This window comes from Simochromis diagramma, unplaced genomic scaffold (genome assembly GCF_900408965.1).
Source record: "Simochromis diagramma unplaced genomic scaffold, fSimDia1.1 OVJJ01000333.1, whole genome shotgun sequence".
Taxonomy (NCBI): Eukaryota; Metazoa; Chordata; class Actinopteri; order Cichliformes; family Cichlidae; genus Simochromis; species Simochromis diagramma.
Genome location: NW_024386765.1, coordinates 1,653,795 through 1,672,247, shown reverse-complemented (window position 1 = coordinate 1,672,247; position 18,453 = coordinate 1,653,795). Strand labels below are relative to the sequence as shown.

At 39.7% G+C, this 18,453-nt stretch overlaps 1 protein-coding gene across 1 annotated transcript in view; it reads left to right on the top strand.

Annotated features, from left to right (window-relative positions):
- nrn1la (neuritin 1-like a) overlaps positions 1-18,453 on the top strand; it is a 102,807-nt gene that overhangs the window by 60,768 nt on the left and 23,586 nt on the right. The window contains exon 2 of the mRNA XM_040035217.1: positions 10,350-10,494. Coding sequence (XP_039891151.1) covers positions 10,350-10,494 — 145 coding nt within the window. The remainder of the gene's footprint in view (positions 1-10,349; positions 10,495-18,453) is intronic.

The following is an 18,453-nucleotide window of genomic DNA, read 5'->3' as shown; positions in this document are numbered from 1 at the left end:
AACATCTATGTTTGTTGGGAGCAGTTTTGATTGTATAGGCAGGTGTCTCCTGGCAGCAGAGAGATATATTTTACAAACAAACAAAAAAGATATAATATTGAAAAAAAATCCTAAAATCCAAAGCTTTACATGTAATACACACCAAACACAGTTTACTGCAGTGAAGACAGTGTGTCAAAGCATGTGTAATAGGAGGAATACTGTACAGTATGTATAGTAGGCCACTCAAAAGCACTTTGCATGCTAAGACTGGACAGGTCCACTTAAAGCCGGGAAGGAATGCATGACTAATGAGGAAAGGAAAGCAGTGAGGGCTGAAGACTTTCACTGCCCATCTGACCACAGATTTAAGATGGGAGTATACTTAAAATTAAATTAAGGCACTACTTAAATATAAGCAATTTATTCTTTTGGCATGTTCATGACAGTTTTAGTCTTTTTCTTCCAGTTTCAGCAATTTTTCACTAGTATGACAGCGAACATGGAAAACAACTAACATGGACAGTTTGGATTCGGCAAACAGAGACACTCTCTACTAACACTTTACTTTTTGTTAAAGTTTATAGTTATGACTCGATCAAGTGACCCTGAACCCTCCCTTAGCTATGCTACATAGGCTTAGGCTGCTGGGGGCTTCCCATGATGCACTGAGGTTTTCTTCTTCACTCACCTCTTTCACTGTGTGTTTAGAGACCACTCTGGATTTAGTAATTAGTTATTACTAATCCACTGTGTGTATTTTGTTCTATTTTCCTCCCCTCACCCCCAACTGATCACAGCAGGTGCCCCTCACTGAGCCTGGTTCTGCTGGAGGTTTCTTCCTGTTAAAAAAGAGTTTTTCTTTCCCCCTGTCACCAAGTGCTTGCTGAAGTGGGTCATCTGATTGTTGGCGTGTTCTCTGTATTAATGTAGGTTCTGTATCTTAAACTATAAAGTGCACTGAAGCAACTGTAAATAAAATTGAATTGAATTGAGCTGGTATTTATTCAGTGCCTTTCTACTCTTATGTATTAGTTTGAATATTTTCACATGAATCATTTGATTAGTCAATATTACTCAGGGTTAAACTTGAAGTTAGCTCACTAGGCTTTGTGATAGATTTAAAAAAATATTGAACAAAAACTGTCTTTAAAAATGATTTTGAGGGAAACATGGGGAACTCTTTTTTGGTAAACAACAGCTTGGTGACCTGTCACAGCTTTAACTTGAACTTAAAAAGTAAGGTCACAGCATTACGCCCATTGTGAAAGAAAAACGGTCTTTTCCTACATGTCCTTCGGCAGCTTCTCTTCACAGTCACACTTTTTTTTTTTTGGACCATGTGCTCCTTTATTGGTCATTACTCGTCCTCTCGTCCTCCCCTATTGTCCTTTTTTCTCTCACACATTCATCTTTTCTCCTACTCCAGCTGTTTTTCCCTCCTCAGGTCTTCATTAAAACTTGATGGAGATGAGTGAAGCCAATAATCTTCAAACTTTTTGAACAACCAGGCCTGAAATCAATAGGATTCCTTTAAAAAAACACAAAAGGAAAATGAGAATAGGAGAAGCTCTGGTTTATTAAATATTAAACAGTAAATCTCTGGGGAGGTGGGGAGGAGCTGTGGCGATGCAGTGTCTGACCCAATTAGCATCTCCTGTTCACCTGCCAGGCTACAGCCGTGGTTCCTCTCTTGACTTTTACCCATCACGACAAGCCTCTTCTGGGACAGACGCACTCTTCAGCAGTGTTACCTCCGCCGTCTTGTACACTAATTATGACATGATGCATCTGTGCCTGTCACACCATTGAAGAGGGCCATTTTAGCTCGGTCACTATCAGCTCCAAAACGATCTCACTCTTCAGGAGAGATGGCTGTCACAAGTCACTGTGAGGCTCCTCTGGGATGAGCTAACTGTTTTGTAATGCTGCCTCAGCTTTTTATGTCACCTGTCTTGAGTTTCCGACAGATATTTTAGCTTAACTTTAGAAATACTCTTATGTATACATACACATCTATTTTAGCAAAACGTTTTAAGATTTAAATCTGCGTTATTCAGTCTGATTGTTGAGGCCCCGCATCATGTCACACTGGGGACATTTTTGAGCACTATAGTTAGAATTACAGCCCATAACAGCATCAGATATTGTCCTGTTTGAAGTATTTTGTTCTTTTAGGTGCATTAGGCAGAAACTATGGGAAAAATGCACATTTTAAAAAATAAACCTATTGTTTCGCGGCTCTGCCCTCTTCACATAAGATGAGCGTAGGAATATGCCAAAAAGCTGTATACGCATAAAAAATAACTCAATGCTGGACTGAACTGTCCAATCCCTGGTCTATAAAGACACGCTATAAGCAATGTTTTATAAATCCTGAAAACAAAGCCCAGAGGAGTGGCAGGAGTCTAGTTCTTTCTCTGAATTACAATATGCTCAAAGGTTATTATGGATTTCTCTGTCTGATTATGCCAGAAACATGATGGTTATCCCCCAGCTTTAAATCTTTAAGCAACTAACCTTTTGGCTTGTGTAATGTCTAGAAAGTTTGTGTGCACTATTATCATAGTATCAGCGAGAGCTGCTCCTGCTTCTTCAAGTTACTGGTTTCATCTTGAGTGGGAGAACACATTATTTGTTTGGATCCATATTTACATGTTTGCTGCAATTGATTTCTTTGAGTACTCTTAATTTCCTGCACTGCTGGATTCTACTATTCTAATTTTTGTAATTGCTGTATGCCCGTCTGTCTTTGAGCATCGTTCTGTCTTTGAAAGAAGCACCCGAGATGCTTTCTTTAAATTTCTTACCTTTTCTCCTGGATTTTTTTTCTCCTAATTTTTTACCCAAACATGAACACAAACACATGGCACTGTCATGAGACGCTGACTCTTTTTGTGCTTTAACATATTCTGTATGTTTGTTCAGTGATCTGAAAAAGTGTTTGCCCTCTTCCTGATTTTTTTTGTACGTTTGTCACACTTAAAATCTTTCAAATCATCTAGATGAAGTTGTTTATTATTAACAGGAATAAAAATATAAAGGGAAATGAAAGCTAATGGAAAGCTAAGTTCAGTTTCTCTAGCCACACCCAAACCTGATGACGTCCATACCCATTCTCAATAAAGAAGAGAAAATGGAGTAGACCAAAAGATCCTCAAAAGCCAGACAACATGCTGTGAGCTAAGGAAATTGAAGTACAAATGAGAAACAAAGTCACTGAGATCTCTTAGTTGGGAAAAGGCTATAAAGCCATTTCTAAAGCTGTGGGAACAGTGAGAGCCATTATCCACAAATGGTGAAAACATGGAACAGCGGTGAACCTTCCCAGGAGTGAGGAGGAAATCAAAATTACCTCAAGAGTGCAAGAACGACTCATCCAAGAGGTCACAAAAGAACCCAGAACAACATCCAAACATCCTGAAGGAGAATGTCCAGCCATATGTTTGTGGCCTCAACCTGAAACACATTTAGGTTCAACAATGATCAAAACACTCCAATAAGAATTACAACAATAATGCAAAGATGAGTGGTCCAAAATTCTCCCACAGTGCTGAAAAAGACTCATTGCCAGTTATTGCAAACAGTTAATTGCAGTTGTTGCTGCTAAGGGTTATTAGGTTTCGAGTGCAACCACTTTTTCACACAGGGCCATGTAGGTTTGGAGTTTTTTCCTTCCTTTAAAAACTGCATTTTGTGTTTACTTGTGTTATCTTTGACTGATATTTAAATTTGGGGGTCACCAATTTTTCTGACAAAAACTTTAAGAACCAGAGGAGCTCCCAAAAGAGTTTCGATCGTTTTGCAACTCTAATTATGTTTGCTACATTAAATTCCCCATTTTTTTTGTTTTTCCACAGCCGATGACTGTGGGTCACTAACATTAACTCTGAAGCCACCAAAGCTGAGCTGTGCTTGAATGCAAAAAAGTGCTTTTATTTCTAAGCATGCAGACTCCTCCACAGAGGTTTTATCTATTAGTATATCCATTTTGCTTACTTTACTGTGTCCCAGAGAGCCAGCGCTATACGCTGACTCATTGTTATAGCTATTTTAGACTTGTACATGGTGTCCAGTTTTTAATGTAGTGTAACCATAGTATGCCCCCTCCACTGTATAATTAATAACCAAAACCTTTAGATATATCCAGTTATATCTAACACAGAGTTACCTAAGAAGGTATAATTAAAGATAAGTATTATAGTTTTTGTAAGAAGAAAGGGCTGTTTTTTTTTTTTTATCTCATGTGTATGCAGTGATAACTTTTCAAACATTGTGATTCAATAAGCAGCTAGTCATTGGTGTGCGTGGCCCATCACAAGGCAGGAGCCTCGAGATGAAAGAGCAGGCAGATGCATTTTAAAAAAAAAAAGAAAGGAATAAGCAGCAGATGGCAAATGCAAGAATCTGCCAAAACATTTTATTGCACCTCCTCTTGTTTTCACCTTCTTCATCACTAGTGAGGAGACAGAAGGTGGAGGTAAGGAAACGCCATAAACCAAAATAATTCTGAAATCTTTGTGTAAATCAGGCATGTTTGTTTTCTGTTTCAACCCGTCACCTCTCAGCTGTGAGGTGAAGTGACAGGTGACTTAGTGTTTCCAGACACACGTCAGGTGTTCTATTGATTTGCTGTCTATCCTCCACCTGAAGCAATGAATCTGGGACGTACTTACCTGTGTAAAAAAAAAAATCAAGAATGAAAGAGTTACTAGTGAGGAAAGGTGTAGCAAGATAATCACACTCTACTGCAAATTAATAATGACTCTCATAAACTGTTCATATTTTTTCAATTTAAATAAGATTCAAATTAAAAAATAACTAAAAATAAATAAGAGGTTTTGTTTTTTTTAAAAAAAAAATCCATTTACTTAAATTATTAGAATATGTCTTAAAATGAGTCAGTGGGTATTATTGAAGCCTGTGTTGCTTTGACAGAAGCCCTCAGCTCATTGTTTTTTGGGGGTTTGGTGTTTCTCTTCTTCCTCGTTATAATACTCCATATAATACTCTGTGGTGTTCAGGCCATGCAAGTTGGCACTGTGGGAAGGCACTAAGTCCTGCTGGAGAGGGAAATTGGTGTCTCCATAAAGCTTGTCAGGAGGTGGAGGAATAAAGTGACCTCCTGGTAGATGCTGTGTTGACTTGGACTTGTTAAAACACAGTGGACCCGACCGCCTCCAACACCAGCAGGTGAAACCGCACCCCAAATCATCACAGACTGCAGAAGCTTCACACTGGACTTCAAACATCTTGGATACTGTGCAACTTCACTCTCACTCCACACTCTAGGACCTTGATGTTCAAATGAAATGCAAAGTTTACTTTGATCTAAAAAGAAGACGTTGGGCCACTCAGCAACACTGCAGCACTTTTCCTCCCTAGCCCAGGTATGATTCTTCTGACGTAGTCTCTGCTTCAGGACTGTCCTGATATTATAGGAATGTAAAAGCTGCAGCTCGTTTCCTGAAGACATCTGTGCATGGTGATGTTTTCATGGCTGATGCACTGATACCTGCCTCAGTCCTTTCCTTGTGAAGCCTTCCCAAGTTCTTGAGTTGATTTTTCTTGACAGTCCTCTCAAGGCTGCACCTTTTCCTACCACAATTTTTCTTCCATCAACCTTCCAATAATATTTTTCAAAAGCCAGTTGAATAACGGCCTTTTCAGCCCTAATCGTCTGTGTTTGAAGGGGTCTTTATGTATCTTACAAAGATACCTCCCATGTGCCTCTTGGGTGAGGTGTTCGGGGCACGTTCAACCGGGGGGAGCTCTTGGAAGATCCAGGGCTTGCTGGAGAGATTGAATCTATCAGCTGGCTTTGGAGAGGTTCTGTGTCTTCCTGGATTAGCTGGAGGAGGCGGCTGGGGAGAGAAAGATCTGGGCATCTCTAAGAGACTGCTCCACAGACCTGGAAAAGCAGCAGAAAATGAATGGATGGATTTAATTTGATTCATTATTAATCTACCTGTTGTTTTCACATTAATACACGCTTTACAACACAGCTCAGGGTGACTGTGTATGCTTGTCCTCTGCTGTTCTTTTTAATAGGCTATATATTTGAGGATAAAGATCCGGTGTCTTCTAGTTTAGATTTAAACTGGAAAAAGGCAAAGCATTAATTTGATATAAAAACTGATGAGCAAATTTAGCAACATTTAACCAACAATTCCTAAATAATGGCATCAAAGTTTGACTATCCCTAACCACTTGCCTCTAGCTTGTGGGAGGCACATAATTGTAGTACTGGGGGGAAAATATTTTATGTAAACCCACAATCATTACATATTCCTTGGCAGTTTAATTGGGAAGACAAGTCATTATTATAAAAAACATATTTTCCGAAGAATAGGGTTTATATTTCTGGCTCAGGATGGTGAATCCCCGTTGTCTATCTTATAAAGAGCTGATTGGTTTGTTTTTGGGAATCAAGCTTGAAATGTTGAGATTAGAATTAAAAGTGACAAAAAGTTAAAAGCCTGTGATGGAATAATTCCTTCTTTTGCTTTCATGACACTTTACCAGTCCCTGAAGTCTTCTCAGGCCTCTGATTCATATTCATTTGCTGCTGCTTGAAAGATGAGAAAGAATCATCTGAATCAAACACTCGTGCCTCTGCCCTGAAAAAGCTCTCGTTGTCTGCAGCGCGTACATGAAAGCTTGGTTCTCTGCCATTTCGGGCCTCAGTAAATACCAGCGCAAGACCAAAACACGCAACACTTTTTAAATTATTACTTCAAAATGCATCACCTAATTGTGCATCTGTGGAAGAACTTCCTCTTCTTTCCAAACTCAAGTGTGACAGATGAGATGCTGTAAACAGCTATGTGACTCGGGGCTCTCGGGAGTGGCATTTGCACTTTAGTGGCAGATTTTTTATGTCCTCAGAGAATTTTCATGCACAAACAAACAAGAAGCAGATTTTTGAATGGCCTCTAGATTTTTTTTATTTCTCTCGATGTGTCATATAGGGATGAATCATCATGCTGAGAACAGTTAACCTCAAATCTCTAATATATTTAACAAATTTATGACTTGATTTGAAGTATTCACTTCAAACTATAACATCAGACAATGTCATTTAACTTGAATTCACCTGTAACCACTTTCTGACACCGGAAACTGCATTTTTAATATGAAGCGTTGTATTCCCCCTGTGTCAAGCATGCTCCCCCAATCTTTACCAGATACTTTGAAGTGACAGCAAACAGCTCGTCTTGCTTGTTGTGTCCCAACAATGCACGCTGACAACTGATATGATGCTGCTTGAGCTGCTTGACACATGACAGATTTGTTGTTGTTGCTTGTGGTTGTATCCTTTTCTGAAAGGTTATTTGTATTTCTGCAGTTAGCATATTTCTCATTCAAGCTGTAAATGTAAAGCTTCAAAATTAATTCTGATTTGAAGAATGAATGAAGTGACTTTATACGGGTAAAAGAGGACAATCAGAGAATATCTGCTATTCTGCAGCTTTCCCCCTCACTTTTATTATGTTTCAGCGTCATGGGGTTATTGCTTTTTTCCAACCTGTAATATTTCTGTCATTTTTAAAAAAAAAAAAAAAAAGTGTGATCCAGTCCCAAAAGCCTGATAGACAGCGTTAGAGAGTAGCTGCTAGCGACATGGTGGAGCTTTAGCAGGTGATGCTACCACAGATTCTAACAGAAACACCTCTTCATATGGTTATTTTAAACAAGCAGCTGGTTGCTATCACCCACATAATCAGGTGACCCTATATAAGTTGTAAGTAGGTCATCTGAACTGGCTGAAAATGAAGTAAATATGTTAATCCCAAAAAATAAACTTTCTCAAATAGTGAGGAAGTGCAGTTTGAGGCCAGAGCCAAAAGAAGCGAGCCGGTTGCCACAAAACACAACGGAAAAAAACATGTTTACAGCCTGGTATGAAAATCGGTTTAGGTTTCAGTAGCTGATTGCACGGGGAGTGAATTTTTATAAAACTTATGCATTATTAAGGGTGTGGGTGCTTTGAGTGACAGGTGGGTGCTCTCTTGTGATCAGTGTTTGGTTGTGTTAAAGAAACTCTAAAGATGCTGCTGTTCATGTTCCCTCATATTTCTTTTACATTTAAATCTGTTTTCCACTATAGTATGCAAAAGAATTCTCATAGGATACAGTGGGGCAAAACATGAGACACCAGGTGACCTGAGGTTGAGCAGGCCCCAAATTACATGCCAGCAGCAACCCACAGATCAGCCCTCTTAATCCTAAACCACCTTGTAACTTTTTCTGCAGCTTTGCTCACAGATTGAACGGCCCTCCTCTTGGCCTCTCCTGTAAGTCCCAACCACGTGAGGACTTTGCAGAATGAATGTCCTGCAAAACCTCTGCATCCGACTTCAAGCTCATAGAGGTTTCTGCACTCTTCCACGATGTCTTGGCACCTATTGGATTTCCTCTCATTCACTTCAGTATACACTTCTCATATTGATAGCTGTAGCTCAGGAGTGTGCAGTCTGCATGGCAAAGCATCCTTGATCATGATACTGAACCCCAATGCATTCATCGGAGTGTGAATATTAGATAGAAAGCACCCAAGGCATGTTGCATAACATGCCTTGAGTGCTCAAATAGAACAATAGCAATAGAAAAGTACTATTTACTAGCCCAGGCTACTGTGTGTTCCAGCATGATCGGATGTTTTGAAGCTTCAGAGGTGATGATCGTGTCAGATCTGATCTCCAGCTTCTTTTTATTCTCTTAAGAGAACCATAGGCTCTCTCTTTCACAGCATGTCTTCCTCGCCTTAACCCAACTGACTGCGGCAGATGGCCGCCCCTCACTGAGGCTGGTTCTTCTGGAGGTTTCTTCCTGTTAAAAGGGATTTTATCCTTACCACCGTTGCCAAAATGCTTGCTCATAGGGGTCATATGATAGTTGGGGTTTTCTCTGTTTTCTTTGTATTATTGTAGAGTCTTCATCTTACAATATAAAGCACCTTGAGGCAGCCATTGTTGTGATTTCATGCTATATAAATAAAACTGAATTTATCTGATTTATCTGCAATGACCTCTATACATTATATACATTCTTTCAAATGGCAGTTGATCAGGGTTAGTTGGGGCAGGTCTGTTCTACTAATTGATGCATGCACTTCTGTATGAGTTAGCATGCCCAATCACCATGATATGACTGATCGTGAAATATGCAGGCTGTTTTCTTTTGCATTGTGCACCTATTTGTAAATATGTTTCATGGATTTTGTGTCAAAATAGCCAGCTGATACAAATTCTGATCAAATTGTGAAACTGGGATTGGGTGCCCTCTTTTAAAGCCTGTTGACTGTACAAACTTTCTTGAGAAGATTCTGGACGGGCATAGCTGTGAACAGCCACGTAAATAACTGACTGTGAATTTAACACTAGTTTGTTATGCTTTGTTTCTATAAAATGGTGATGAACAGGAAAATAAAAGTCAGAAGAACAACTGAAGGAATAATCAAGAATTTGTGTAAACTGAAATCTCATCTTGTTTGATTTCATTCTGCTTTTCAGTTTGACTTTGTTTGTTACCAAATTTCTCATTATGGGAAATAAAAAGCAGCTGCCACTGAAGCTACAGTAGCAGCTGCTGGTATATACAAATATAGGTGTTTACATAGAAATAATTATTTCTGCTTGTGGACTTAAAACAACTTACCTGATTGCATCTGTCTCACTTGCCAATACAGTAATTTTTTTTTTAATGGGCAGCTAACGAAACATGAAAAAGAGATGACATTTATTTTTTATCCCTCATAGTCGGCTCTAATTGGTTGGCTGCTCTCCAGAGCTGGAAATACAAATCAGTGGAAATAACACTAGCCTTCAAATTGCCGAACAAATATGAGATATGGGTGATGATTCAGATGTCTGAAAGGAGACTACATCGATGGAATTTGAAGTGTTTCCTCTTTTTGAATGAAAATAGGCATCTTGTCTGGGAGCTTTCATTAGTCTGAGTATTGGCAGCATTTAAACATGATTAAGTAGGTTGTTGCTGAGAATAAAAACAACTCCGACTGGGCTTTTCTCTTCCATTTCCTGGTCACCGAGCCTTCATGTGTCTCATATTGTAAGCTATAAATCAGCAGTGGGCTTTAACTCGGAATGATTGAGGGGAGAAAAAGATCAAAGTTAGGCCTACCTGTAGGTTATACTCAACTCTTCAGTCCTATAACTTTAGCTCCACTGATATACTTTCTATAATTAGGTACAACAAAGTGTTACGTTTACCGCTAACTACTGCAGTCAGATTTCGGCTCAGATTAATCTGTTTTATATGAGTTATTTTTTCAGTTTAATTTTACTCTGTACTTGTGGTTTTGCAAATAGTTACGTACTTTTTGTGTGTTTGTGTTTGTTTTCCAGTGCTGAGTCCGTGTTCTGCAGTCTCAGCCAGAAGGTGTCACTCCATCTACAAGGGTTTCGCTCAGTGTCTGATGGCTCTGGGTGACAGTTTGACGGACAGCGCCCGCAAGGAGGAGGACACGCACGAGATACACTCCATCTGCAGGTCATTCACTGCAGTCACAACAGTGCAGTTTCCCTCAGATCACTTTCAGTATTCAAACACTTGTTAGTGCACATTTGGTTGTTTAAGAGAGTGGGTTAAGAAATTAAAGACAGAAGCTCTGTTGGGAAAGAATTACTGATTCTTGGAAATAGCATGCAAAAAAGTTTAGATAAGAATTTTGCAATTCCACCAAAGTAGCCTGCTGTCTGAAATCGATAAGGCAGATAGAGGCCAAAGAATGGTGCAATCTGGTACCACTGACTGAAGTCTTGTCTCTCTAATTCCTCACTAGACTCGGTCTTGCCTTTTTACATGCAGTTATGAATTGATTTTTCTCAAATTATGCTGTGTGAACATTAATACATTTTTACCAGGATTAATAACTGCCTGTAAAGAGTTTAACCATCACTGTGAGGCAGAATAAGCCGTAATTCAGTCATGCGCTTTACTCAGAAGGCATTACATCCTTTAAATTGCACTCTTCAGTGTCTAGTGAAAACATAAATGAGAGTATTGTTGGGAATGTTCACTTCCTCCACAGTATATTTGATAAAAGTCACTAAACCTCCAGCAGTTATTTGTACAAAACATTTTATTTGGGACAAATAAAAAAGAAAAAACAAAGTTAAATTTATTACAGTCAGAGATATTCAGACACACAGCTCACAGTGTGTGCGAAGGTAAATGAGGATACTATCTTAATTGTCTGCTAATGATTAGATGATTAGATGATTAGCATTATCTACACTGACATCATGTTTTAGTTAGCTGTTTTAGCTTTATCCCTCTCCAGCACATGTCAGTTCTCAGATAGAGCAGTTTTACTCTCCTTTTAGAAGAGTAGCTTAACTGGTTACCCGTCACTTCACGATGCTAATTATTACTTTTCCTTTTACTGCTAAAAGTCACCATTATTAACTTGATGTTCCACTGGTGGGTCTCTAACTGGCACTTTGATACCAGTCTCTGTTTTTGTGTTGGTATTAAACTTCATATATGATTAACATACCAACATTTTGACCCAAAAGTAAACTTGGGCATTGAAAATAAAACTATTCTGAAAAGATGTTAGTTATATTATGCTGTTTGCGTACCATCACACAGAAGATGCTGGACCACAAAACACACATTAACTGTTTATATTTCATCTAGTTATTCCTCCTCTTTTGCAAACGTAATATTCATTTGCCTTTGTGCTGCGTCTTTGACGAGTCAACATCACAGGACTGTGAATGTGCTCCCCAATAAAATAAAAATTGATTGAACAGAGTGGGTTATATGAGAGGAATATCGAAGCTCTTATTTAAAGAGACAGAAAGATCATGGTGATGGAGGTGAAATCAATTTCAACATGTTTATCTTGTTCACTGTTTTGTTTTATATGACAGTTAATTTGACACTGATGCTAAGCTGCAACTGTGAGCCTGCAACGTTTTAAGCTATGAGTGAAAACAGGATGTTTAGCTTCAAGCCTGTTTGGTGAGAAGATACCACCACAGTTACTGGTTTACTGTCACAGAATATTTAAGTCAAAGCAGGATGGAGGACTTAAATGCAGAAAAAACTAAGAAAGCTGTAACAGTTTCAACATCTTTATCGACAGCAACAGCAACAATGTTATTTAGAAGTTAGAAGTTAGTTCACGGGGACAACTGGAGTTGATCAACCCGTCCAAATTAAAGGGGTCCACTAGGAGGGTGGACCCCTCTTAATGCGGCCAAACCAGAGATAAATGTTCCTCAGGCAGAATGCAAAGCTGACTGAGTGCAACTGACTTTATCTTACTTTGAGGACAGGGTGAGTCCTTCGTGGAGGGAGGCGGCTGGTTTGTTGACTTGTAGGTAAGTGAGTTCCAGGAGGGCAGGCGACAAGAGTCAGTGATCTTGGTGAGAATGACCAGTTTCATGGGAGGAAGGTCCCTACACCAATCATAGGCTACGTCTACACTAATCCGGATAAATTTGAAAATGGCGTTTTCGTCTAAAAACGCTCCGCGTCCACACTATGGTTTTCAATCGTTTCCGAACAGTTGTTCATCCACACTGTCCATGTCCATGCGTGAAACGTAAGACGATTCGACCTGCTCATTTCTATCTGCTGTTTATTTACTTTCCAGCTCTTTGAAATGTCGTGGCAAAAAGTTGAGGAAAAGCACCGAGTTTTTTAAATTGACTGACAATGAGGTGGAGTTGTTGCAAAAGCGAATGAGAATTAAAGAATTTGAAGAAAAACTATCTGGAGCATGTACAAACTGATATTTATCTTTAATAGGGATGTCAAAATTGGGAGCAAACAAAACAACTGCTGTATAATGCCATCTGCTATCTTTGTTTAATTGGCCACATGACTGTATCATATGACTAAAACACATCATCGTTTTCGAAAGCATGCGGTAACGCTGTCCACACTGCAACGCGAGCACCATTTTTAAATGTACCTGCTTTGGAGAGCATTTTCCAAAAGCTCAGTTTTCATTGACCAACAACGCAGTCTGAGTGTGGACGGAAGGCCAAAATGGAGAGAAAAAGATGTGTTTTCAAACAAAAATGTATTAGTGTGGACATAGCCTTAGGTGAGGGGAAGGTTCGCTGGAAACAGGGAGACAAAGGTGTTAGCAGCAGGGTGCAGAAGGTAATAGTGTAATAGAGTAATAGTGGTAAGCTGATCCTTAAATGCTAGAGGGTGGTGAATTCAGTGAGTCTAAGGAAGGAACCTGAACTTGTGTTGGAGGTTCAGGGATACTGTCAAGGCAAGCACCCTTGATACTGGCTATAGTAGGTTTCACAACAACCTAATAATCAACCTCCACATGAGGGGCTGGACTATAATTATCTGAAGTTTTCTTTACCGTCGAAGTATAATCAAAGGGTACATGGAAGTTTTCCTGAGGTGCTTTGATGGGATGGAGTTGTTAAGGCCAATTCGGTCTCTGTACAAACACAGGAAAAGGTTAGTCCTCATTTGAAGGGGGAAACTGATAAATGAATTGGTGTAGCATATACAGTGATGTGGATGAAATGCATATCTTTCATGGTAACAAGAGAATGTAGTGTTGATCTTGGACAGCTTACTGTAATGTGTTTCTGTCCATATTTGCTTATGGAGAGCTTTGCAGACCGTCACCTACAGATTGTAGCTGTTTAGTGTCTGCAGATATTCTGGTGCTTGTGTTTCTATTATTGTTGGTTCATTAGCAACCCACAGTGCAAAGTGATAACTTACAAAGAGCTGAAGTGAAACAAGTATTACAAAACAGTCCACTGCAGACATTGGCTGTTCTTTTCATGCTGTTGATCTTTGATTGTTCTTCACTCTTCTCTCTATATGTGGTGAACTACGCTATCACTGCCTTTTATATGGCAGACCACTTTTTAGCCAATCAGCAGTCAGCCTATGCATGGTGTCGTCCATGCCAAGCTATATGCTTGTTGTATTTTTAGTTGGCTTAAATGCAGTCATTTTTTACATAGGTTGCATTCCCATCCGTGCAGGCTCTTCATAGGCAAACGGACACAAATATGCTAAATCCCACATTACTGGTCAATCTATATTGCTAACATCAGAAGCTGTGGATGGCAACTGAAATAATAAGATCGCAGAAGCAAGTGGCAGATACGAGGTTTCACTGAAGGATAGCTAAGCTCTCCCTTAAAGTCTGACTCAGTTCCTCACTGTTTTATGAGGGGTTCAGAGTAGAAAAGAGCCAGCTGAGGTGGTTGAGATCACTCCCCTTTCACACCTCGTCGGTGAGGTCTTTTGGGCATGTCCGACTTTGGCAGACAGAAGACATCCTGGAGATATTGCGTCTCTTTGCTGGTCTTGGAATTTCGTGGTATACCATGAATAGAGCTGGAGGAGATGGCTGGGGAGAGGGAAATCTGTGAATCTCTGCTTAGTCTCTTACCCTATGACCCGGACCTGGAATAAGCAAGAAAAACTGGATGGGTGTTAATAATAAATTTGTATAGAAGTTCATGCCGGCTATACAAGTCCAAAGACAGATAAGTCAAAGATATACTGATTTAATCTTGTTTTTATTTCAGTTTGACTTTAAATATAAAGACTGCTGTCTCTGACCTTCTTACGGCGTGTCTTCACTCACTCTTTAACACTCTTTTTAGCCTCTCGTTGTTTCAGCTGGAGCCCTGAACATTTATCACTCCTCTTCTCTCCTCCTCTCTATTCTTTCTGTCTTCACTTCATTTCTCTATATCCTTTATCCATCCATTATTCTCTCCCTGCCCTTTGTCATCTCCGCTCACCGCTCTATTTATACATACCGCTCTCATCCATCTTTCACAGAAGACCTCTTGGGGAAGAAGATTTCTTAGGAGGGTCTTAGAATAGGACTACTGATCTGAGAGCAGTGTCTGTCAACTTAAATTTGTACAGATGCAAAAAAATTATAATGAATTTCCAGAGTCACCACATTTAAGTGTACAGAGATACATCCCATCCAAGACCACTGAAGGAAGTCAGAGTGGGAGTTGCACAATTGTGCCAATTAAGCGGATATTTAATGAACTGTAATATGATATTTGACCAGTGTTCTTCGTGATATATAGAATTTATCATGTGCATAAAGCATGCATGCTCCATACACATCACTTCTTCTTCTCGAATTCATAGAAAGATGTTGCTCAGCTGACTCAGAAAAAACTAACTGTAGGGAGACTTTTTGTGCAAGACACATTTTCATCAAGATCTACAAACAGTGTTATTAAAATCCTTGAAGAAAAGCTAAAGGAATTGTTCTGACTATCTTCTTCTGTGACAGTGTCTGTGTGTGAGCCTCTTGTTGCTGACACATTCTTATTGCTGATAATTTTGCTCTAGCATCCAGACTGAAATGGAAATACCTTAATAACTATTGGGTCAAATGTAGAGGATGAATCCCTTTGTTGCTGGTGTTCGCCAAGCTTTCCTGCAGCACACCAATGAGGGTCACCATCTCGGTCTTTAGTCAAACTTCAGCTATTTGTTGGAACAGTCCAGGCAGCCTAGAGGATCTGAATTATGTTGTTTTTCTCTTGTGCTAACACGACACTGAGGTTTCCTGCACAGCGAAAGGCCATTTCCCACATTTCTGCATCCATTCTTGTCAACAGCTGCTGATGAACACAACAGCTGACTTGCAACTATGCAAACTGCAGTCATGCAGCATTTGTGCATGAGCATGATTCACAAACGTGCACTAAAAAACATCAAGGTGGAAAATGAGTAGCTGCTTTGTTTGGTTGGACAATTACAACATGTCACAAAAAGGGTCACAAAAATTCCCATTTTTGCATCCATTTTTGTGAACAGCTGCAAACCCTTGTGAAGATGAGTGGACGCTAAAATTTAAATCACTTTTAGCAAGCCATTCTTCTCCTATTTAGCTTTTACTAGAAAAACCTATCCTGGTTTTCATCACGCCTGCTGTGCTTATTTGCTTCACTCATGTACAAAAACACTAACATTATTTTTTTTATGTTTATGATATCACTGTATATAGTGAGATGGTAAAGACAGCTGTTCATAAACACCAAACAAACAATAAAAAACCTTACTTCTTCTTTGCAAGCTGTAAATTCATTATATAAGACATTGTTTGACCAACACTTCTTTACAGATTTGCATGGCACTGTTATCTGTTTAGGAGAAGATTGAAGTGAGTCTTTTATGCCCTCATTGCCAGGGATGTGGTGACGCCACAAATGTTGTGCGACAGAACCAGTATGGTGACGTAAACTGGCTCAGAGCCGCAAAAGGCTGATTTCAGCCTTCTGTTCATTGTGTTATGCTGAAGTATATTCATGGAAAGTAGAAAACCAGAAAAATGTGAACATGCAACAGGGATAGCAATCAATAACACTCAAGAAGAAAGTCCACTCAAGAACTTGGAAGAGCTTCAGAAGAAGTGGACTGAGGCAGATATCAGAGCACCAAGAGGCACCATGCACATACATTTTCAGGCAAGGAGCTATAGCTGTCACATTCCTGATATCAAACCAGTCCTGAACCAAGGGCAACAACAGAAGCAGCTCACCTGGGCTGAGGAGAAAAAGACTTGCACTGTTGCTCAGTGGTCCAAAGTCTTTTTTTGAGATGACATCAGCATCCTAAAGTCTGGAGAAAAAGTGTAGAGGTGCAGAATTTAAGGTGTTGGAAGTTAAGTGTGAAGTTTCTGCAGTCTGATGATTTGGGGGGTCCCACATTATCTCCTGGTGTTGGTGGTGGTTGGTCCACTGTGATTCATCAAGTCCAAAGTCAGTGCAGCATCCACCAGGAGATTTCAGAGCACGTCACGCTTCCACCTTCGTGCAAACTTTATGGATAACACCAATTTACTTTTCCTGTAGGAGTTAACACCTGCCCACAGCGCCAAAGCTACTACCACATGGTTTCCTGATGTGTTTTTACTGTGCTTGCTTGACCAGCCAATTTACCTGACCTGAACCTGACATAAAATGTATGGAATATTGTTAAGACGACTTCCACTTCCATGCTGCACTGCTCTGATGTAGCAATTCATGGTTAAGCAGCCCAGCCAAGGACTGCGTGTATAAATGAGTACACCTTCCCAAAGGGGGATTTTTATCTATTCTAAATGCTTTTTTTTTTTTATTGATCTTAGGAAATATTCCAATAACAGATACTTTTTTCATAAGCCATAAACTATAATCATCAAAAATACAAGAAAAAAGGCTCAAAATTTCAGTTTACTCTAATATAGAATATATCAAAGTTAACCTTTTTAATTAAATTAAAAAAAATCGTTTTATAATATTCTGTGTTTTTGATATGCACCAGCTCGCTTAACCCTCTCAGGCTCAAATTAAACTTTTTGTTGCTAATGCACAACCAAGTCCTGCAGCGGTACTTCTGAGTAAAAAAAAAACTCATAAAATATGTATGTGGGGTAATCAGCTTGTTAGTTTTTAACTGTTGCAAATCTGCAACGCCTGCCTTGAGAGGGTTAAAGGAACATAACAGTAAAATGGAAAGTGCACAATTTCTTGCAATTGTTTCTGGAGGACGCACAGTAGGACACATGCAGGTTTTTTACAACTCCACACAGCTGGCCAATAAAAGCATGAAGTGGGTGAGAGTGTCAGATTGTCGGTTTTTGAAAAGTTGAAGAAATGTTCGGCTGCAGACCTCAACTCTGTCATCAGAAGGTGGTGGAGAAAAAAGGTTTCTGATCAGCAGTTCTGATTAGGCATTGTGGCACCTTAAGTACAGCTTCACAGAACATCCAGCTTTACACTCTTAACTTTCTGCATTTTTTTTTGGTTCACCTTGTATCTTTTTCCCATTTCTTCCCTTCCTTACTTTAACCTGCCCGTTCTTGCTCTTCTTCTCATGTTTAGGTGTTTTAATGATAAAGCATTCTTACTTTTATGAATTTGAAAGAGAGAGTTTGGTTTAACAGTAACGTCTGATTTAAATCGGGGTAAGGAGGATTATTCAAGAGAAATAATCATTTGTGTGTGTGTGTGTGTGTGTGTGTGTGTGCGTGTGTGTGTGTGTGTGTGTGTGTGTGCGTGCGTCACCACAGCCCTGCAGCCCACCCCTGATACCACTACACTGTTGTTAAGTCTCTTCTATTCCTTAAGGTACCAATTAAACTACTAATCCTGCAACCCAGCCACCTTAGTGCGACTGTTGCCTAATGCAGGCACACAAGAGCTCATGCAAACACAAAATCCTCTTGTCCACATACACACTTCCCCCCCTCTCTGTGTCCTCACCTCACTTCTTCGTTCTCTCTCTTTCTACTTCTCTCACCTCCCCTCTTTCTTCCTCCCCTTTTCCCCTCTCGTTCCCCTCCTCCTTCTTGCCTTCTCTCACCACCTTCCACCTACTTCTCTATTCCGTTTTTCCCCTCTTACGTTTTCCCTCCTTCTCCGCACTCAGGAACATGGCTTTAGCGCTTCAATCAGAGCCACCTAATGAGGAGATTGTGCCCCTCTG